This window comes from Phacochoerus africanus, chromosome 11, assembly GCF_016906955.1.
Source record: "Phacochoerus africanus isolate WHEZ1 chromosome 11, ROS_Pafr_v1, whole genome shotgun sequence".
NCBI classification, from domain to species: domain Eukaryota; kingdom Metazoa; phylum Chordata; class Mammalia; order Artiodactyla; family Suidae; genus Phacochoerus; species Phacochoerus africanus.
The window spans coordinates 2,284,261-2,306,656 of record NC_062554.1 but is presented as its reverse complement, the minus strand read 5'-3'; the positions used below and the strand labels follow the sequence as shown (position 1 = coordinate 2,306,656).

General features: G+C 46.7%; 1 protein-coding gene across 2 annotated transcripts in view; it reads left to right on the top strand.

Annotated features, from left to right (window-relative positions):
- The first annotated feature begins 1,663 nt into the window (after positions 1–1,663).
- SYT9 (synaptotagmin 9) overlaps positions 1,664–22,396 on the top strand; it is a 190,605-nt gene continuing 169,872 nt past the window's right edge. For both annotated transcript variants that reach the window (XM_047753684.1, XM_047753685.1), the window contains exon 1: positions 1,664–2,000. In XM_047753684.1, the coding sequence (XP_047609640.1) occupies positions 1,856–2,000 (145 nt within the window). In that variant the 5' untranslated portion in view covers positions 1,664–1,855. The remainder of the gene's footprint in view (positions 2,001–22,396) is intronic.

Genomic DNA, 22,396 nt, shown 5'->3' with positions numbered 1-22,396 from the left:
TCAGGGACTTGCCACATCTGACCCAGGTTCGTTTGGGGAACTTTTACGGCTTTCATTCTTTCTCATTCCGTGAGTTGCAATCTTGTCAATTCAAACTTGAAACGTCTTGCCAATTTGGATATTCCTGGCCATCAAGCAAGGCTTTTGGCCTGATCTAGGCCTTCATAATATCTTGCGTGGCTTCTCAAAGTAATTTCTTAACCGAACTTATTGCTTGCAGTTCCTCTCTGGCGTAGCCCTGTCCGTGTCACTGTTTTCTCATGCTTTACCCCAGGCCCCAGCATCCACACTCTGGTGCCACCTCCACTGTCACACCATCTTTCCCTGCTTCTCCAAGAGTTCGCACCTTTCAAAGACCAGCTTCTGCTCAACCGCCTCCAAAGGTTGTCTCTCGGTAAACCTATTTTCCCTGCTGATTTTCCTAAGGTAGAGAGTCTACTTGTCTTTCCACAGCTCTCTGACGATAGCTTTGCCTTTCCAGCTCTGCATTTTCTCTGCTCTTCTGATAGAAAGTCCTTGAGGGCCCAGCATCTTTCACAGCAATGTGTCAAAGCGTATCTGTTGGATGAACACTCTGTGGCATCCTGAAGTACCTTTCTGCACAGCACAATTTGCTCTGAGATGCCCCTAGCAACAGCACAACCTTATGGCTAAGAGCGCCCGCTGTACAGATCCCACAGTTTATAGAGTCGGACACTGGTATTAAGGAAAGTTGAGAAAAAGTCACAATTACCCTGCCTCCCTGTGTATGACCTTGGGCAGGTGCTACTTTCCCAAGTCCCAGGTTTGTCATCGGTAAAACGGGGTTAACAGTTACGGAGACTTTGTTGGGCTATCAAGGGAATTAAATGAAATTTTCTAGCTAACAGACCTGTGGCACAGTGCTCGACACACACACACACGCACGTTCTAGGCTTATTGCCTAGAAGAGGTGGGTATGAAAGATGTCCTGTGTTCCACACCAAACATCCCAGCTTCCCTGATGCTCTCCCTTGGTGGACCTTCCCATCGGTTGCTTAGAAAACCGGCCACAACCTAGGAAGCTCCGGGTAAGTCCCAGCGTCTTTCTCAGGAGCCGTTTATTTGACCTTAGTTTTGATCTGAGAGCCTCCACCTTCTCCGCGTCCCCACGGTGCCCGAAATGGCCTGTGCTTGAGAAATCTTCCCTTTGGTGGTGAACCTTGGGCCCAGACCCCGCGTTGGGGCGTCTAGCGTCTTTAGGCCCGCGGTTTGTGCCCAGACGGCGCTTTTCACGGTCACAGCCGCCGGGACCCGGTTCTCCAGTCCCGGCGTGGTTCAGACATCACCTTCGGCGCCACGCACCCAAGATCGTGCTTTGAACTTCGGCGGCGAGGGGCGGCGGGGGCGGCGGGGCTTTGCTTCAGGACGGAGCGCGCACCCGCTCCGCTCGCCGAACCTGGGCGCGGCCGCTCTGGGCGCGAGGTCCCGAGCCGAGTGCCGCGCTGCTCCAGGGGCCGGCGAGCGCCCCGGGGCCGCCGCGATCCACCCCGCGGCGCGCACCCCGACCCGCCCCGCCTCCCGGCGGCCGCGAGTGGCGGGCGGAGCGCGAGCTGAGAGGCGCGCGGGGCTGTGCGGCGCCGCCTCTCCTCGGTGCCGGGGGAGGGACGGAGGGGCCGGGCGGGAGAGAGAGACAGCCCGACCGGCCGACCGGCTGGCCCAGCGCCGCATGCAACCGGTGGGAGGCCGGGCCGGCTGGGGCTGCGGCTCGGACCGTTTCTCGGCGGGTCCCTGGCGGCGAGCGCGGACGGCCCGGAGGCAGCGGCGCTGAGCTGGCAGGCGGAGGGTTGTCTCCCGCGCCCGCCTGCCCGGCGCGGTCCGAGGATGCGGGGGGGCGATGCCCGGGGCCAGGGACGCGCTCTGTCACCAGGCGCTGCAGCTGCTGGCCGAGCTCTGTGCCCGCGGGGCCCTGGAGCACGACAGCTGCCAGGATTTCATCTACCACCTGCGGGACCGCGCCAGACCCAGGCTCCGCGACCCAGGTGAGCACCGCCGCCGCTGCCGGGCGCGACCGGAGGGCCCTGGGCTGGGAGTTGGCGTCGCACCGGGGCCTGGGGCTGGAGAGCGGCGCGGGCTGGAGCGGGGAGGGCGGGTGACCACCGACCTGGGGCGGGGATCGGGAAGCAGCGCCCCGTGGCCTGATGCTGGCCCCGGGCGGGGACCCCGGCTGAGGCTGCTGCGCGGAGGCCGAGTCGGGGTGGGCTGGCGCGGGCTTGGAGGGACCACGCCCGTCACCTGCGCTCGGGTCGCCCGGGCTCCTGGGGGCGGCTCCCGAGCTCCGAGCTCCGCGCTCCACTTCCCCGGGCTCTGCGCTCCAGGCGAGGGGAGGCCGCGGCGGCCTCGCGAGCCGTGGGAAGGGGGACGCGACCCCAGGAAACTCTGGGAAGTTGGGAGTTGGGGACGGCCCCGGGCTTGGGCTCAGTCCCACCAGGCGCTCCCATCCTCTCCCCGGAGCGCCCCTTTCCTTTCCTGGGTCTGGGGTGAGGAGGGCGGGGCGGCAGCCGGCGTTGGGCCGGGCACTGGGCGCTCTGGGTCCTGGGCCGCCGGGCCGGAGCCGGTCCCCTGCGGGTCTCTGGGCGTGGAGGCGGCCTGGGCCCGGGCGCCCGGCGCCACCAGCTCCCGCCGCCGGGCACAGCGAGGTCGAGGGGCTGGCGGGTCATGGCTTGTGCACCTGCACGTCTTCCTCGTGAAAGTTTGGAAGCGCCTAACTTTGGAAAGTTCATTTATTTTGGCCTTTGACCAATTCAGGTTGGAGGAGGGCGTTTTAGTGCAGCCGTTTTTTTCCGCCCCGAGGGTCCTGGGCCTCGCTCCCAGGTCTCATCATCCAGCGCTGGCTCCTGGAAGATTCCTTCCACATGTTTACTTGAGATTCTTCTCGCCTTGAGGAGTCATTTTCTCGAATAGTCTCTGAACCTGAGTACTTAGGGAAAAAAGCATATTGTGGCTGAAGTGTTAAAGATGGGATAAGAAAATGGCCTTTCCCCAGGACGTGTCGCTCTCTGTATGAATATTGGAAAGGAGCTACTGCCCTGCAGATTATCTGGTGTGATTTTGCCTCATTTTAAGCCAGTCTATTCTATAAAAATCCATAGACCCAAAGGATCAGTTAGAGAATTGTTTGATTCATAAAGAGGTATACAGCAGGCTGATTTAAATAGCATCTCCTCGGTAGTATATTTTAAATGGGTCTGTGGAGTGAGGTCATCTATTAAAAGTTTATATCATCTTTTTCTACTCAAAGGCTTTTTTTTTTAATTGAAAAAGAAAGATTATTGTTCCCCATTGGCTGTGGTTACATTAATTAAGCTTGTGGGCTGATCACTAATGTGGTCCTTCAAAGTGGAGAATTAAGTCCAGAAATAGTGTTGATTTCAAGTGGTTTCCCCAGAGGCGCAAAGGCCAGCTTTTGTGTGACTCCATGCTGGATCCACGTGCGGCACAGACTGCGAACACAAATGAGGGCCCCTCATCTGCTCAACTGGGGGCCCAGGATGATGTCCGAAGAGGGAAAGGCTCTGTCTTTAAGTGGCAGGAACAAGAAGATTGTCTGGCTTGCTTCACCCAGAGCAAGTGTTCGTTGTTGAAACGCGCCACTTCTTCGCCTGTGACCGTGCCAGGCGTTCCCATTGCTATCTGGAATAACAAGAGAAGATGGATGAGGCCTCGTGGAGTTGCATGCTTAACCCTCCATGTCTTTTGGGCTCATTTTGTGCTTCTGCTCCTTTTAGTCCACGAGCTGGATGCCGTGTTCTTAGCTTTTCCTCATCCTCTGCGCTGGGAAGCCCTTGAGGAAGAATCACTCACCGGGAAGACTGCTTATTAAAAGACACATCTGAGTCCTTGGCTGAGAAAAAGCCACAGATAATGAGTGTGCTGTGCTCTTCTTTGAATTCCTGAAAGCACTGCTTTGCTTTCTTAAACTGCAGCACAGTGCTTTTGAGGTAACCCCGCGACCCTCTGGATTCTTCGTTTGAATCAGGAAGCCGCCCGTCCATGAGGCAGGCATGGGGAGGGGGCTGTGGTACAGGGTCGGAGGCACTGAGCCTGTAGCCAACGTGCAGAGTGCCCCTCTTCCAGGGCGTCTCACCTCAGGCCAGCATCTCTCCACTTCCCTCCCTCCTCTTCTGGCCCATTATTAACTCTTACATCAGATGCATTTATCTCCGTCCCTCTGAAGCCGTTTGGTTGTCCAAGCCAAGAGAGCCTTTAATTTCTGAGCCCTAAAAGCCGAGTGGTTAGAGTAGCTGCACTGCCCAGTGCTGCTGCTGTGTAGTGGGAATGAGAGCAGCGATGCCCAGCGGCAGCCCGGGGATGCGGGTCCCTGGAGAGGGCCATCTCTGTAAGTGGGTGACGTCCTTGTCTGTAAAGGAACCCGCCTGAATGCCGTGTTTCAGCTTTCTCTCTCCATTGTCCATCCCTGGCTAACCCTTGGCAGCTAGGTTTTCTCAAGCTCAACTGAGGAACTTTGGTTTTAAAAGGAGAAAACAGCCCAGTGACTCTGCATCTAGGATGTTACTCATTTTTTTTCAGGGGCGGGACAAGCCTGGGATAAGCCTGACCATGGGGTATGAGCAGGGTTACTCTCTGCCCAGGCAGGCGCGGTGCTCTGAGGTGGGAGTACAGCCCCCTGTCTTCCCCTGACCTAGTATTAGAGAGGATCTGATGAAAGTGTGGCTTCAAGAAATGCAGCTAGGTCATAAATTGGAACTAGAATGCCTCACCCCATCCTTCATCTGTACCAGCTATGGAGAGTGATGTGCTGAGGGTGAGCAGTTTTCGGTAGAGAGCAATAGGCGTCACTGTATTGTTTCAGGGTTGGCACTGTTGGGCATACGCAAGTGAATCTCAGCAGACAGCCCTCACAGCAGAGGAGAGAGCAAGTGCAAAGGTCCTGAGACGCACGCCCTTGATGTGACTCAAGGGACAGTCGAGTTCAAGGGTGGCTGGTGCAGAATGAGTAAGAGAGAGAATAAGAAATATGGTTCATAGGAGGGGAAGATCACGCAGGGCGTCTCTAAACCATCGTAAGGACTTCGGTTTTTACTCTGAATGAGAAGGGCTTGAGCAGAGAAGCAGCAACGTTCCACCTGCTGTGTTAAGAAAGTACGGTTGAAGATCAAGGGTAAAGCGAGGGAAGCTTGTGAGCAGGCTACTGTAGTAATTCAGACAGAGGCTGTGGCGGGCAGTTTGAAGAGTCGGTGCTCGGGTTTGTGGGTAGAATGGTTGTGAGGGTGAGAGGAGTGAAAGGTGATGCCAAAGCTCTTTGACCTAAGCAGGGCTCTGTACTGCATGGGGCACGACTTGAGGAGGAGCACAGTTGGCGTGGGGAGGAACACAATGAGGGTTTTGTTTTATTTGAAGAACGAATCTGTACGTACTAGACGTAGCATGTCTCTTAGGTCGACAGTGACCTAAAGCGTGGAAGCCTTCTGCAACGTCGTCTGTTGGTCCGCGCCCAGAGTTTTAACTGGGGGCTTAGCCCTCTCTGGGGAGAGTCAGAGGATTGCAGGGCGGCAGTTACCCCCAGCAGGTTTTGCTGGTATGGAACGAAAAGCCCTGACTTCCACTCGGTGACCTTGATGCTGCCTTTCGCACTCAGAAAAGAATGAGTCTCCTCTGCCTTGGGCTCTTGGAGGGGCGTGGTTGTCACTTTTCTCATCAGTTGTCTCCACATCTGGAAAAGGGGATTGGGTGAAGGTATTTCTAGGTTTTAATCATGTCTTAGTATTTTCCTCGTCAGTCTTGTCTTCGGAAGGGCGCCAACCGCATCTGCAAGCACTTTATGTAGGTCATTCCACGTAATCCTCATGACGACTCCTAAGACCTTGCTGCTCAAGGAATTCAGCTGTGCGCCAGCAGCATCAGGAGCAGCTGGGAGCTCATGAGACATACAGACTCTGGGGCCCACCCCAGATCTACTGATGTGACTCTGTGCCTTAAGAAGAGCCTCAGGTGGTTCCTAGGCACCCCAGGGCTTGAGAAGCGTGGCGGAAGAGCCTGGCACATAGGAATACTCTGAAGTGCAGAGAGCTGCACTAGCCTAAGCCCATGGGTTCCACTTTTAAAAAGAGTTGAGTCTAAGAGCAGCTTCTAGGTAAACACATCAAGTATTCTAAGAATTTAGGAGTCACTGTCAATAAAAATTTCCTAGGTTTATTACATTTAGATGTCCTTTCTCTAGTCTGCGTTTCTGTAATGGATTTAATCTTGAGACTTTTGTCGTCATTTCTGATGGACTAGGGAAGGTGTACCTGCCTGGCCAGGGTGTACAACACAGCAGTAATTGTCCTTCTTGCTAAGTGGACATTAACCCTGTTCAGAAAAGGCAGGAAAGACTTTTCTAGACCATTGGTTTTCAACTTGGCATCACATTAGAAACATTTAGAAAGCTCAAACAAACAAACAAAAGTGAAACAAACAAGAAACTACCCATGAGCTCCACCCTGAACGATTAAATCAGAATCTCTGGGGATGGGGCTTGGTTCAGTTTATTTTACACAAGTTCATTGGCTGGTTCTAATGTGCATCCGAGTGGAAGGCAACCATCGAGGCCAGCCAGTGAAGGAGGAACCTCACTCAGCTCAGCTCAGCTCACGTTTCTTTTCTGCAAAATTAGCAAAGCTGTTCACGTGTTACCTTGACTGTTAAACCTTGTTCAGTTACAGTCCAAATAACTAGCTGATCCGTACCTTTCTGTTAACAATATTACCCCTGATTTTTATTTTGAGGACTCTTTAAACATATCCTGGGAATCTATTTTATCCACTCAGCTTGGGGGAAAAAAAGAACAAATTGAGAAAATCATGTCCAGAGTGTTTGATTAAAAGGCTATAATATGACTAGAGTCACCTTATATTGATTTAGAGTGAAGTAACTTATTCAAACATACACATGTAAAATCATCATTAAATACAGTTCCTGAGGAAAAATTTCTAAAATAATCGAGAATAAACATCAACCCGAATTCAGATTTTCAAAGAAAGTCAAAAGAAAAATCAGCCCTAAACCCCTCGATTTTTGTGAATAGACTTGGGTGTGATCATGCACAATGGGACTCATTTTTAAAAATTAATGTTAATTCCTTTCAGGAAGGAGCGCGTCTTCTAAGGAATGAGTGGTATATTGGATGCACAATATGTGAAGGTCGGATTTGCATTTACTTCAGGGACATTTTAGGGCTTCTTCATAAATATTGTATTTAAGCAAGTGTGTTTTCATCTCTGTGGGCTTCCTCTCCATGGACCCGTGAGTGGTTCAGCCATGAGGTAACGACCAAGAGGGACAAGCAAAAGCCAACTGTGGGAAAGGCAGCACCGGCAGCCCCGTGGCCAGCTGCCTCTTTCAGAGTAAACAAAAGCACACACTTTCTGACGTGGGCGACACTCGCGGGGAAGACTCAGACCGACACCTAAGGGAAACCAACCTAGAGTCCCCCGGTGTGTGTGTGGCAGAAGCACGCCTTTGGCACTTTTGTGTTTGTGTGTGCGTGTGCGCTTCCTCAGGGGATTGGCTTAAACACAGTCACAGCCCCCTCCTCGGTGACTTGCTAGAGGGCATCAGAGGTGGCCGTGTTTAAATGCATGGAGGAAGGGGGGAGCTTAGTGAGAGGTGGCCGCGGGGGCCGTCGTCTCACTTTCAAAATGTTAAGTGTGGAGCCTGTATTTCTCCTTCCGCAGTGAAGTCACAGTGTAACCCATAACTGTTCATAACTTCTCTTTTAAGAAAAAGTTGGGTTAGCCCAGAGCATGGCTTTAAACCAAGGCAAACTCAAAAGCCGAGGTCTTGCCGATCTGCTTGAGATAGCCATGTGTCCTCGAGCGTGTATTTTATCACACAGAACGTTTATACCAGCGCTGATAAGAGTTCTGGAGTCCTAGTGTGCAGCACATGGTTTTTGTTGACAGTAATGTGGTATATTGAATCTTGCCAAGAGAGTAGACCTCAAATGTCCTCAAAGAAATAAATGGTAATGGTGGGGAAAAAAAGGAATATACATACGCAGTAAATACTTGTGTGTGTGTGTGTGTGTCTTTTTGCCATTTCTAGGGCTGCTCCCGCGGCATATGGAGGTCCCCAGGCTAGGGGTCCAATCGGAGCTGTAGCCACCGGCCTACACCAGAGCCACAGCCACGTGGGATCCGAGCCACGTCTGCGACCTACACCACAGCTCACGGCAACGCCGGATCCTTAACCCCCTGAGCAACGCCAGTGATTGAACCCGCAACCTCATGGTTCCTAGTCAGATTCGTTAACCACTGAATGGGAACTCCTACAATAAATACTTAATGGATTAATTTTTTTAAAAAGAGAACTACCCTCGAAAGAAAAAAAAAAAAAAATCTTACCCAAGAGATCAGGATGACAAAATGGAATAAGCAGGAACTTTGGAGTCAGACTCTGATTCTGACCTTCTAGCTTTATAGCCTCGAGCAAAATAGGTAACTCTTTACTTCATTCACCTGTAAAATGGGAGTGGGCGGCTGAGGCAGCCCAGCACCCAGAGTAGGTCCTCAAGGATTGCTCAGCAGGTGGATGTTGAGGTGGTCGTACCCCCTGTCCAGCCTCCCCTCACCTGTGAGCCGTTGGCACGCACATGCTTACACAGGCACACCTTCGAGTTACAGCAGCTTTGATTCCCGACCACGATAGCAAAGTGACACGTGAATTCTGTGGTTTCCCAGGGCACATAAAAGTTGTGTTTACATCATACTGTGGTCTCTTGAGCGTACAGTAACATTATGCTTGAAGAAAAAGTACATTACTTAATTTAAAAATACTGTATGGCAAAAAAAAATTCCAACCACTATCTCAGCCTTCATGAGTTGTGATTTTTTGCAATAGTAACTCAAAGATCACAGATAACTGTAACAAATATCATAATAATGAAAAAGTTTGAAATATTGGGAGAATGATCAAAACACGACACAGAGACGTGCTTGAGCGAGTGCTGTGAGAAAAATAACCCACTAGGAGTTCCCTTGTGGTGCAGTGGGTTAAGGATCCAGCATTTCCACTGCAGTGGCTTCGGTTGCTGCTATGGCATGGGTTCAGTCTCTGGCCCAGGAACTTCTTCATGCCACAGGTGCAGCTGAAAAAAAGAAAAATGACCCAGTAGACTTGCTTCATAACAGGGTTGCCACAAACTTTCAGTTTGCAATAAATAAAAAAAGCAGTGTCTGTGAAGGGAAATTAAGTGAAATACAGTAAAATTAGGTATGCTTATAATCATTCAGAGACAGAATTTACTATTCTACTTTTTTTGTAAACTTAGCATTTTATCACCACTTTTTAGCTGTATGACCCTGGAAAGTTATTTAATCTCTGTGTCTTAGTTTTCTCATGAGTAAAATGGAGTGCTGTTATCCAAATAAAATACAAGATGCCCAGTTCAATTTGAATTTCAGATAAACAATGGATACATCTGTTGAACTCTGCCTCTTATATATTTATTTGCTGAATCTGGCAACCTTACATTAAGATGTATCGTAATGCAGGTGAAATACTTATCATAGTACTGGGCATAGAGAAACTGCTCAATAAATATTGCCATTATTACTGTTATTATTATAATTTCTGATGATACAGTTACTGCGATGACTATATCCCAAAGGGTAGATGAATCTTGTTTTACTCAACCTTTATTTTGGGGGGCATTTATAGTAATTTTTCATTTCTATAAAAAATTTATAGCTAAGTTCCCACTCCCCTTTGGGAAAATTTCTTAGTAATTAATTATTGCCAACGGGTTCCAATCATTTTCCGTTACATCTATGCCAGTTAGTCCTGCTACTTGTCAACAGTCTACTACCGTTAGGTGGTGTAACGTGGAGAAAAGGTTACTAATTTAAAAGTTTTTAAGGGGCTACCTGGTTGCTGTTTCAACCTGTACTGAATGTTTTTAATGTTTTAAACCAGTTTATATTTCCTGCTATGTGAATCTTTTATGTTTTTTTCTACCATGTACAAATTTATTTTTTTGAGAATCTTAATGTTTTTCTTACCAGTATACATTAGCTGGACCATAAACAGTCTGTCAAATTTAGCTTATAGAAGGAGCACTGTGTAGTCAGTGGACTCACGTTGTCTGATGGTAATCAACCCGTTATGCCAGACTGCCTTCTGAAATGCTAGGAGTGCATCCAGAAATAGGAATTCAGGAATTGCTGTTGTGGCTCAGCAGGTTACAGACCTGACGAGTATCCATGAGGATGCGGGTTTGATCCCTGGTCTTGCCCAGCGGGTTAAGGATCCAGCGTTGCCGTGAGCTGTGGTGTAGGTCACAGATGTGGCTCGGATCTGGCACTGTCGTGGCTGTGGTGTAGGCTGGCAGCTGCAGCTCTGATTCGATCCCTAACCTGGGAACTTCCATATGCTGCAGGTGCAAGCCTTGAAAGAAAGAAAGAAAGAGGAATTCAGTGTAACATTCTTTCCAGTGCACAGTGCTGCCTTAATTTATGTGAAATATGAAAAACAGGGTTGTTGTAGAATTTGGATCTCTTTTTCTTTGTTTCCTTTCCCTCTTTCCAACTCCCATCCCCTCCCAGCACTTTACTGTAGTAGCCACACTGATCCGATCACTCTTCTAAGTATAATTAAATTAAATTCAAAAAACATCCATTGAGTGCCTCTTAAGTGCCAGGTACTAGGTTAGGCATCACTGACTCCAAGATACATTAGACGTGGCTACTGCCCCTGTGGAACAGAGATTAAACAGTAATTGCAATTAATAAAATAAAGATCGAAGGGAGATATGTACTGGATGCAGTGCAAGAAAATAGGAGAGAAGTAATTAGCCACTTTGAGTGGATCTCAGTAGAGGACTGCTGGAGAAATTGGTGCTTGGGTGGTGCCCTTTGCCTGGAGCGTGTGTTTGGGAAGGACATTTTAGGAATTTACAAATGTTCTAAGATAGGAGACAGTGGCTCTTTGGTCGCAGCTGGTGGGGCATCATTGGGAATGTTGGGAGACGAGTCTGCTCCAGGAAACATGGGTCTTCCAGTCGTGGAAGCCCTAGTTTGCTGTGGTCGACGTCCCGCAGAGGACTTGGGGCTGGAGTACTCTGGTGCAGAAATCTCGAAGGAAGTGCAGTTTCCTGCGGTGAGCCCAGAGGCTCACCATCATTCTCAGCCATGTGGTCCAGGAGACTCCGGGAAGGGGAAGTTCTGTGTGTGAGGGTTCTTCCCAGGGCTTCCTGGTTCCTCGAGGGAAGGAGCTCACGTTGCTGGCGGTGTTCTTCCTGACAGACGGGAATCACTGCACGCGAGATTACCTCTTCAGATCCCCAGTCATGTCACCCTGAAACTCGAGTGTAACTACCCCGCACAGCTGTAAAACTGCCTTTAGCACGTTTAGTCATCTGGTTCAAACATCTGGGTTCCAGACAGAATTTCAGACTATGCCAGCAGTGACCTCGTGCTTCCTTGCCTGTTTATTTAATAATGAGAAAGCAACGTGTTTGGTTGCATCGCAGCTGCTTAGCTTGAAGACATGCACAGTCTGTTTTCTCTGATGCTATAGGGCCAGGAGGAAATGAGCATGGGAGGCCTGCCCCGTGCCCACCAAGCCGTGCTGTGGGGTGGTGGTTGATTCTGTATACAGGGGCTGCCAAGTGGCCAGTACAGCTCTTTCAAGTAATCGAGTCAAATGCCTATAGGCAAGTCTTACACTTTTCACTGTTCATGTCTGCTCCCCCCACACACACACACGTAAACTTTTCTTATCACATTTGGGGCTATGCCCGGCCACTAGAGACATTGCACTTTGCATCACCTATGGCACTGCAGCCCCACCGAAGGGCTTTAAACTAAAAAAAATCAAGCAGGCAGATTTGTCTCTTAATCAGATGGCTCTGAAGGCAGGGCGGAGGTAGACTGGGGAGATTATGGTTAGAGATGCCATTCACTCACTCATCCAAGGCTTATTGACCCTCTCCCGTGTTCCAGGCTCTGTTCTGGGTGTCAGACAGACCTAGGTACCTGGATACAGTCGAGAACCAAACCAAACATAAAAAGCTTGCCCTTGTGGAGCGTCCACGTTGGCCAGAGGATGATGATAATTTGTAATTTAATTAACTCCAGAGTACGTTAGCGATTAGTGGTAAGGAGGACAACAAAGCACGGAAAGAGAGTAGATGTGGAAAGTAAAACGGCATCACTGAGAAACTGACCTGTGAGTGAAGGTCGGAGATGTGGGGGGAAGAGGTGGACAGAGCGCTCTGGGGGGCGGGGCAGCAGGTGTAAAGGTCCCGAGGCAGGCACATGTTTGCTGCGTGTAGGGTTAGCCAGGGGCAGGGGCAGTGGGACTGTGGAGGCGTTGGGGAAGGAGATGAGGTCAGAGAGCTTATGGCAGGCTGACTGGAAGGCCCTAGAAGCCATTGTCACTTGTACTCAGAGAAGCATGGGAAGCCATCAGAAAGTTTTAAGCAGAGAGGTAATAATAGACTTAGGAATAGCAAGGATCCCTCTGGCCAGCATATAGAAAACAGACTGTAGGAGGGAAGGGTGGAATCAGGGAGAGCAGTGCCACGGCTGGTGTGGGAGTTGACGGTGGCTTGGGCCAGACTGGTAGCAGTGGAGGCAATGAGAAGTGGTCACTTTCTGGGCTGCGTGAAGGTAGAGCCAACAGTACTGACCAACGGACGGATGTAGAGGGTAAAAGACAGAGAGGAAGCAAGATTTGGGCCCGAGCAAGAGAGTCGAGGAGAAGTTTGAAGGGAATAATCAGGGGCTTAGTTTGGGGTGTGTTAAGTTGGAACTGCTTATTAGTGAGTCAAGAGGGGGACAGACCGGGAAGCTGGACATGTGAGTCTGGAGTTTGGGAAGGATGGCTGGCCGGGAGATACAAATGCGAGAGTTGGAGGCATGCAGGTGCTATTTAAAATGAGTCTGTCGGAAATCGTCTAGGAAGGAGATGTTGACGAGAGGGGTGAAGAGGAGCAGGATGAACTTGGAACTCTCCGAAACTAACAGGAGGGAGAGAAAGTGAGGAGCCAGCAAGGGAAGTTTCGTAAAGATAGATCAGAGAATTCAAGCCAGAGAGTTGACCTGAAAGCCAAGATGGAGAAGAAGGTGTGAGAAAGAGGAAAGAATAAACAGCTGGGTCAGATGCTCCCAAGAGGTGGAGTAGAATGAGTGCCAACCGCGAACCAGAGCAGCTAGGTAAGGCGGGGCTCATTGGAAGTGATGTTGACAAGCCGTTTAGGTAGAACGGTGGGAACGAGAGCCTGATCAGAGTGGCCTTAAAAGAAGTTGGCGGGAAAGGAGTCATGGGCTCTTTCAAGAGTTAAGGACTCTTTGAAGTTATTCTGCAGGTGAGGACAGAGAAATGAGTTAGGCACCAGTTAGGGAAATGAGATCAGGTTGTTTTTTTTTTTTAATTTTGTTTAAGGTGTAAGAAATGACAGCACTTAGTTGGTGAGAATGACCTGGTTGAGAACATAAATTCATGGTGTGAGATAATGAGGGGAGGCTTGCTGGAGGGATTTTCTTGAGTGGGCACTTGGATATGCATCCTGGAGTTCAAGGACAAGGTCGAGTCTGCAGGTGTACATTTGGGAGCCATCAGCATAAAGATGATATTTCAAGCCAAGAAACTAGATGAACTTACCAAGGAGTGACTGTAGGTGAAAGAAGTCAAACAACTAGTCAGAGATGAGGGAGATGGGAACGAAGCAACCGAGGAGACTGACTCTGACGTCTCATCTGAGCAAAGAGTCAAGTGGACACGTGGGGGCTCAGGGATGGTGAGGAGGTGGTAGCATCAGTGGACCGTAGGTGCTCTGGGGTGGGGTGCTTACTGGGGGTTCTGGGAGGAGGAGGGACCAGAGAGTACGGAGGAGCTGCCATTGCTGGATGACTGGATCTAGGCTGTGATCGTGGGAGTGAGGCCGAGAGGTAGGGTGGAAAATAAGTGATGGAAGGAAACAAGGAAAAGAATGGAAAGACCAGAGTTTGGCAAGTACTGAATTAACCAAAGTTAAGACAGAAGTAGTGCTGGGGGAGGGACAGCAGGCCGGGAAGGGGGCAAGTGACCTGAGGAAAGTGGGGCGAGGCGGTGTCGAGGTGCCGTCGGGAGACTGGAGTCAGAGCCGACAGCACCAGGAGTAGTAGACTCTTAGCATTTATCCGGGCAGAACTGTTTTAAGGCAATGGAATTGGGGAAGTGAGGAGAAATGAAACACTCAGAGCTAAAATAGTTGGTTCCTTGATAGGAAGCAGAGGGATGCGAATTCCCACACTTCTGGCAAAGGTGCCTGGGAGGAAGGTCGTGCCAGTTGTTAGGTTTACTGCAGAATGGCCAGCATGTTTTGTGGGAAAATAATAAGATTAATTTTAAATGCCTTAAGTCCAAGGGTGCATGTGAGATCTGATGCCGATGTGAGGGCAGGAGGCTGGTGGGTCCTCGGAGAGAAGTTAGTGGAAATAAAAGGTGAGGAAAGCTTGAATTCTAAGGCCCCTTTAGGAACTTGAAGGGTATCGGAAAGTGATTCTCAATTCCAGTTATGCATCAGAGTTCATCAGGGAACTTGCAAAGACACAGCTCCCCAGCCTGGCCAAACCAGAACCTTCAATATCTCTATACCTGAGTCTGGTTTACAGCCAGGGATGCAAATGGCACGTATTTATGGCCTTTATGGATTGAAATTACTTTTTACAGCCCCATTGTCAAAATAAATGCTCTAAGCATCTGTATAAACCCCTCATAAAATATTAGGGAAGGAAATCTAAGCATGAGAGTGCATTTACTACCACCATTGATCTTTTTTTTTTTTCTTACCACAGTGGGAGTCCTCTCCAGTTATTAGTAAGTACAGCTGCCCTGGGTGCAATTAATAATAAACTCTGTAAAAAACAATTAGCTGCGGGAGGTAACCGTAGCATCCTGGAGCTAACTAAAATCGTGGTCTTCTTTATTGCTAGGCAAGTAATACGGTTATCACTTATTTTTGATGTAGGGTAACCACAGTGTACACAAACTCTGTAAAAACTCTAACCGGGCTCCGAGCTTTAAGAATATGGTGGCTTGAGTCCTTCTTGCCAACATGTTCACCTCCTGTCAGAAAAACCTGGGAAACAAGAAGGAAGAAGCATGAATGAGGGGACACGTTAGAACCACTTGCCACACTTTAGCCAGAAGGTCTCAGTGTATGTATTTTCAGTTCTGATGGGTTTTGAATAGTGTGGATGTCAGTTGACAGCATAGCTGAGCTGGCTCTAAAGACTCCCCAAATTATTTCAGAGGGCAGGAGAAAACTGTTGTTTGCGCTTCTCTAATCTGTTCCACTGTGACTTAGATTTAATGTCACCGTACTATCCCGAGTTTATAGGTCATCCTTCTTCCGGGGCTTTGGAAGTGCTTTGTGGGTAGTACTTTAATTTTGAGGGAGCTAAAATTCGTCATGTTCCGGAATCTATTTCAGAGAACTCTCCCAAAGTGTTTCTTTTTTACTTCCAAACGCTGTTGATAGAAGCCTCCATTGAGTCTAACTCCACGCTGCTTTAGAGGCCATTTATGTGTGGATTCCTGAAGGCTCCTGGGGGAATCTAATCCCCACAGGCTCTGTTTGAGAGGATCCACTCTGCAGCTGATAATGATTAAAGCTGCAGCTCTTTTCCATTACATTGGTTTTCTGATCTTTTAATTTTTATACTGTCCCACGCCTCAGTGACTCAATCACATCCATCTTCCAGTACTCAGTATGTGGGAACTGGGAAGTCAATTGGGCAGATTCACAAAAAGCTCGAGAGCATGTGCCTTGACAGTAAAAGGTGATGCTTTAGGGCAACAGACAGTCATCGGATTTGGTCCGGGGAAGCACATGCAGAGAAATGGATATTATATAGTGCCCTTAATGATGCAGCTTAGAGCACCGGGATGAGAAGTGGCCATACACGACGTGGTTCTTAAATGTTCAGGAGATAGTTTCATTAACTACATTAAAATAACAAGCACAAAATATCCGTGGATTTTACATTGTCTTTACCTGTTCTTTTTTCAAAGCCTCATGCTAATTAAACTAACATTCCTATAATAAACATACTGGATGTGACCTCAAAGTCATTAAATAAGACTTGTTTTAGGCTGATAAATGGTACAGACTAAGTAGGCATAAATTTTTACTTTTAATGAATGAAGGAGTAGTTAAATATATAGAACCAAGTTTGTTAAAACATCAGATGTTAGGAAAATTAGAAGTAGAGTGGGAGTCTACCATACTTTGCTAATAATTAGACACATAAAATAAAAAATGAATAACTTGGAGGCTAGAATAATGTAGTTAAAACTTTGATTTATATGAAATACTTATGGAATTTTCTACTTACCAAGAGAAAAATAATGTTCATGGAACACTTCAAAAAAAAATTGATCACTATGTGGCTAGACCATAAAAAAGGAGTGTTAGTTCCAGAAGATCAAAATTGTATAGATCACATTTATGGGCGGTAATGCAATAAAACTATCAATGAGTGAATAGCAAGTAACAACACCACCACAACCCTAAACACCCAAGAAGAGAACTCTTTCTGAGGTTCTTGAGTTAAAAAAAAAAAAAAAAGCAAAAATGGAGGCTGCAATTATCGACCTTGAAAATACAATGGAAATGAAAGCACATATATCCAGATGGCCCCAGCCAAAGCTATATTTAAAGGAAAATTCGTAACTTTTATCTTGTGATAGGAAATAAACAGAAAACAAACCAGTGTTATACTTAAGAACTAGAAATATAAAAATAAACCAAAAATATAGGAACAAAGCATCAGTAAAGCCAAAAGAAGAAATTCATAATTAGGAAGTGAAAAATAGAAAACAAAACCAACTTATATAATATTATACAGCAACTATAGCTTAAAACAAACAAACAAGGAGTTCCTGTGGTGGCACAGCGGTAATGAACCTGACTAGTATCCATGAGGACGTGGGTTCGATCCTGGCCTCATTCAGTGGATGTGAGCTGTGGTGTAGGCTGCAGACACGGCTCAGATCCTGCACTGATGTGGCAGAGACTGGCAGCTACAGCTCTGATTTGACACCTAGCCTGGGAACTTCCATATGCCATGGGTGCAGCCCTAAAAAGACAAAAAAAAAAAAGGTGGTATTAATAAACAAAAAAAGGAGTTCCTGTCGTGGCGCAGTGGTTAACGAATCCAACTAGGAACCACGAGGTTGCGGGTTCGGTCCCTGGCCTTGCTCAGTGGGTTAAGGATCTGGCGTTGCCGTGAGCTGTGGTGTAGGTTGCAGACATGGTTCGGATCCCACATTGCTGTGGCTGTGGTGTAGGCCGGCAGCTACAGCTCCAATTTGACCCTAGCCTGGGAACCTCCATATGCCGTGGGAGTGGCCCAAGAAAAGACAAAAAGACTAAATAAATAAATAAAAATAAACAACAACAAAAAAAGAGATGAGTTTCTTTGAATTAAAAATAAGTAAATACTTTGCTTTTTTGACCAAGAAAAGTTTATGCGAATACATGAATATAAAGCAAGGGGAAAGGGGGTATTTAATAATACGTAGAACAGATTTTAAAAAAACATAAGAAAATGCTGTATATGCCAGTGACGTGGTGATACAGATTGAGAGGAAGATACAAACATCTCAGAGCAGGTATAAAAATGTTTAGAGGACACTGAAAGATAATCCAAGAACTATTCCCCACAACGTTTTAGGGCCAGATATTTGTATAGGTCGGGTCTATCAGACTATCAAGTAATGCATCTTCCTTTAATTTGCTGGAACTGTGGTAGTCATTGCAAGGTTGTTTTAAATTCTCATTGCAAAAAATAAAAATCAAAAAGAAAAAGAAACATTTTAAATGAGCCCAGGAATTAGGTATAGGTCACCAGCATTCTGTTACCCAGAAATAATCACTGCTACTATTTTTTTTAAGTAAACTTTCTAGATCCAGGATTATGCACATTAAATATTTTGGTACAAAAGTATCAAATTGTCCTCTGAAGAGGCTTAATAATTCATATGCTTATAGAACTATTCCATAGCATAGACAAAATATAAAAAGCATTCCGGTTCATTTTAGGAGACTAGTATCATACTGATGTAAAATCTGACAAAGATAATAGAAAAAAATTCATGCCAATCTCAGTTAAGAACATACACTCATGAATTCTATGTTATGTAATAGTAAAGGAAATACAGTTTTGTGTTTAAAATACGGTATACTACAACATAGCAGAGTTGATTTCAAGAATACAAGAATGGTAAAGCTATTATCACCCTAGTGGATTTGTTACTATTGTTTATAATTTATACAAGTTTTGACTATGTTTACGCAAAATTAGTAACATAGGCTTCACATATTTTCCTCAGTGTATCTCTACTCATTCCCTCATTTAAACAACTTTATTGAGGTATATTTTATGTACCTGTAACTCAGCCCCTTTAAGAGATGATGATGCAGTAAACGGATGAAGTTGCACAGGCACCACTCTCATCTCTAGCGTTTCCATCACCCCAGTAAGATCCGTCATCCGTGCACGGTTAATCCCGGTTCCAAGAGGTCACTAATCTACCTTCTGTCTCTATAAATTGGCCCTCTCTGGACATTGCATATAAACGGAATTTATGATATACAGTCTCCTTTTTAAAAAAAATGCAGTCACTTTTGTAACTGGATCCTCTCATTTAGCATACTGTTTTTGCTGTCCAGCCATATTATAGCATGTATTATTCTCTCCTTTTTATTGCTTATTAGTATTCCGTTGTATGGATATACCACAGTGTATTCATCCATCAGTTTATGGGCATTTGGATGGTTTTCAGTTTAGGGCTATTATGAATAATGCTGCTAAAAACATTTGGGTGCAGTTTTTGCACAGATGCATGCTTTCATTTTTCTTAGTTAGTTATATACCTGCAAGTGGAGTCACTGGGTCATATGGTAACTGTAATGCTGAGCTTTTTGAGGAGCTGCTGGACTGTTTTCCAAAATGACACACTCTTCTACGTGCCCATCAGCTTCCTGTTTCTTTACATCCTTGCCAACCTTTGTCATCATCTGTCTTTTCTATCACAGCCATTCTATGGGGTGTGCAATTGTGTCTCATTCACAAGACATTTTTGGAGAAACAGCCATAATCACCTCAAGTGATACCAAAAAGCACGTGATACAGTTTGGCATTATTCCTGCCAATACCTTAGGGAACCCAAAGTCACTGTCTTAATATGTGAAGACTGATGATGATGACAAGAACTGTTGCATTATAACTAGTATTACTAATGACTAATAATAATGATAATATGAAATAGAAGGTAATGCCAGATACGATGTTAAGCTTTTTACATAATAACTCACCTAACACAGCAGCCTCGAGGCAGGTTCTCGTGTCCTCTCTGCATTTTACAGAAGACAGATCCAAAGCATGGACTGAGTGAGTCTGACTCCACTCAGCTAGGAAGTCTGCTGTTGGGATTGGAACCAGGCATTCTGGTTGCAGAATCCTCCCTGTTAATCCGTATGTTCTAATCTGGAGATTCCAGTGTGCTTCTTGCTGGTCCTTCCCTGGCATTAAACCCCTGCCTTCCTCTCCCCCAGGCACCTCCCCCTGCTCTCGGCTTTCTGCAGGTAACTGTGCTTCCCACTTCCCAGAGGAAACAAAGGCTCTACAAGAACCAAAGTAGCATGGCTGCATGGGATTGGGTAAAGATGGCCTTTCAAATCAGTGGAGGAGAGAATGGTTTGTTTTGTAAATGCTTTTGGAATCATTGACTATTGACTGGGAAATAACGCTGCATTCCTACTCCATTCCCAAACATTTTCCTGTGGATTAAATTTTACACAATAAAACCATTAAAATTCTAAAGGAAATTATAAGGTAGGTCTTTTTTAATCAGGATGTTCTAGATATGACAGAAAAACAATAACGTAGCTTAAACATGGATGGTAAATTTAAAAATCCTTTTATGCACAGAGATCTAGAGGCAGACTGCCCAGGTCGGGGGGCTCCAGGGAGTCTTAGCACAGAGGTTTCTTCTCTCTTTTTTGCCTTCTTGAGTACATGGCTTCTGACACAAAGTCACTTCACGGGCTAACACTGCTGCTGGAGTTCCAGAACTCATATTTGCATTCCTGGGAAAGATGAAAGACCCTACCTCCAACCTGAGTGGGCTCTTTTTCAGTAAATCTCTCTGGAAGTGCCACTCCGCATTCGTGCTTTCATCTCATTGATCAGCATTTACTCAGTGTGGCCCAGCTGCAAGGAGAGCTGGGAAATGTTGTCTTCTGACTTGGTGCATTGTCATTCTAACACAACTGAAGTTCTGATTCTTTGGAAGAAGGAGAAAATAGATGGCAGCTACCAGTTTTTGTCATATTTTAGGTAGATGAAAGCTTCCTTAGCCTGACCCCAAGGTCAGCAACTGTAAAAGACAAGCTTGATGGATTTTGACAGACACATCAGAGGTCTTTGTTTTTCCTTTATCAAAAGGCATTGAAAAAAAAAAAAAACAACACATCACAAAGTGGACCAAAATAATTGCAGTGAATAACATACAATTAATATTCTGAAGATGTAAAAAACGGGTAAGAAACTTGATTTCCTGTGCCTTTTGGAGAGAGGGTATCAATTCTTTGGTTCTTTTTTAAATGTACAGAAATGCATTATAGACAGTGTTTAATTTTATGTATACTTTTGGCCTTTCAGCAAGAGGGAGCATGTTTTGCTTTGCATGTCTTCATTTTAATTGGTGCAGGTTCTAGGCTCATCTATCAGATGCTACCCTGTATGAATATGTATATAGTGACGGACATTTGATTTAGGACAGATTCAGCTAGATTACCTGAATGCTCCGTTAACTGCCATGGTGAAAATCATTTGCTTTCAGATTGATAAGAAGATCAAATCAGTAGCCATTCTCAGTTTGGTGCTTCATCAGGAAGTGAATTAAAGTGAAACCATTAGCGGTCATTTTTCTAAATACTAACCGCTGAATTTCAAATCCTGGGAAAAGCTTTGCATGTTCTTAGCAGTTATTAGAGACTGAAATGTTTTTAGCTGAGATCAGGACTTGGGGATGTCGGGAGGGGACTTGGTTCTTGCCAGGACATTTAGACAACCACAGTTCTACACCGTTTTCTGTTCATTTCTCTTGATTAACAGGCAAGTTGGAGCCAAGTGATTTTGGCTGGTTGGTATCCTTGGTAACCACTGTTAGATGATGAGTTGAATCAGTTAAAATTAATTTCTTGTAAAAATCTGCTTCCGTGAGAAAATATTGACTTCGATGTTTAGATGCCCAAGAAATCCATTTATATTAGTGTCATCAGATGTGGAGAATATCTGTGGATAAAAACCTCCGAAGCCTAGTAAATTCAAAAGGCGGGAAAGATGAGGGAAGGCTGCGGGGCTCTGCCCTTAGGGACCCTGCTTCTGCCCGAGAGGAAGCTTCCGGAATGAAATGAAGAGCCCCCGTGTGAGCTTTAGCTCAGTAGAGGAAGAGCCTTCCTTCCCTTGCATCTGGGGGTGCTGTCCTGACAAAGCTATTTGCTTGCTATGGAAGTTGGGGAAAGATGAACACCTTTTTTTCCCCCTAATATGAAATGATAATAGGTATTCCTTTTTTTTTTTTTTTTTGTCTTTTTAGGGCTGTACCCACGGCATATGGAGGTTCCCAGGCTAGGGCTGGAATTGGAGCTGCAGCTGCCGGCCTACACCACAGCCACAGCAGCGGCAGGATCCAAGCTGCATCTTCGACCTACGCCACAGCTCATGGCAATGCTGGATCCTTAACCCACTACGCGAGGCCAGGAATCAAACCCGCGTCCTCATGGATGCTAGTCAGGTTTGTTAACTGCTGAGCTATGACCGGAACTCCTCCAGGCCCATTTTTAATGTCAGTTTAGGAAATGTTTCCCTTTGGTCCTGATAGGTGCCTTAACTGAGGCTCGGATGGGCTACAAACCACACATTTCCGGAAATTAACATTTGAGGGTTATTACTAGAAAGTGGAAAGGCCAGCGCTGGCCTGGGTGGCCTGGGCCAGGACTGCAGTGAAGGGTGGGCTGGGGCGGCCGTGGCACACACAGAAGGTGGCCTGGTCCCTGCAGGCCACCCCTTCCCCGGGGAGCCTGAGATGGGGTGGACAGTCTGGATTTCAGTCCACACAGGGTTTTGTCTGTTGCAGACGCCACACATTCTCCTTGCTCTCAGAGGAGCTGTAGCGACAGGAATTTAAAGGGAAAAATGCAGGCGCTGAGCTCTAACAAGGTAAATCCCAGCTTCATTGATAAGGTTAGGTGCTTCGAGCCTTTTTAACCACCAGATCTGCCTGCTCACAGTTCCGTGGTCCTGAGCAGTCCGTGCGAGCTGAGTGCCAAGACTGCTTCACCACGTACCCGCCGTGTAACATGGGGTCAGACACCTAACTT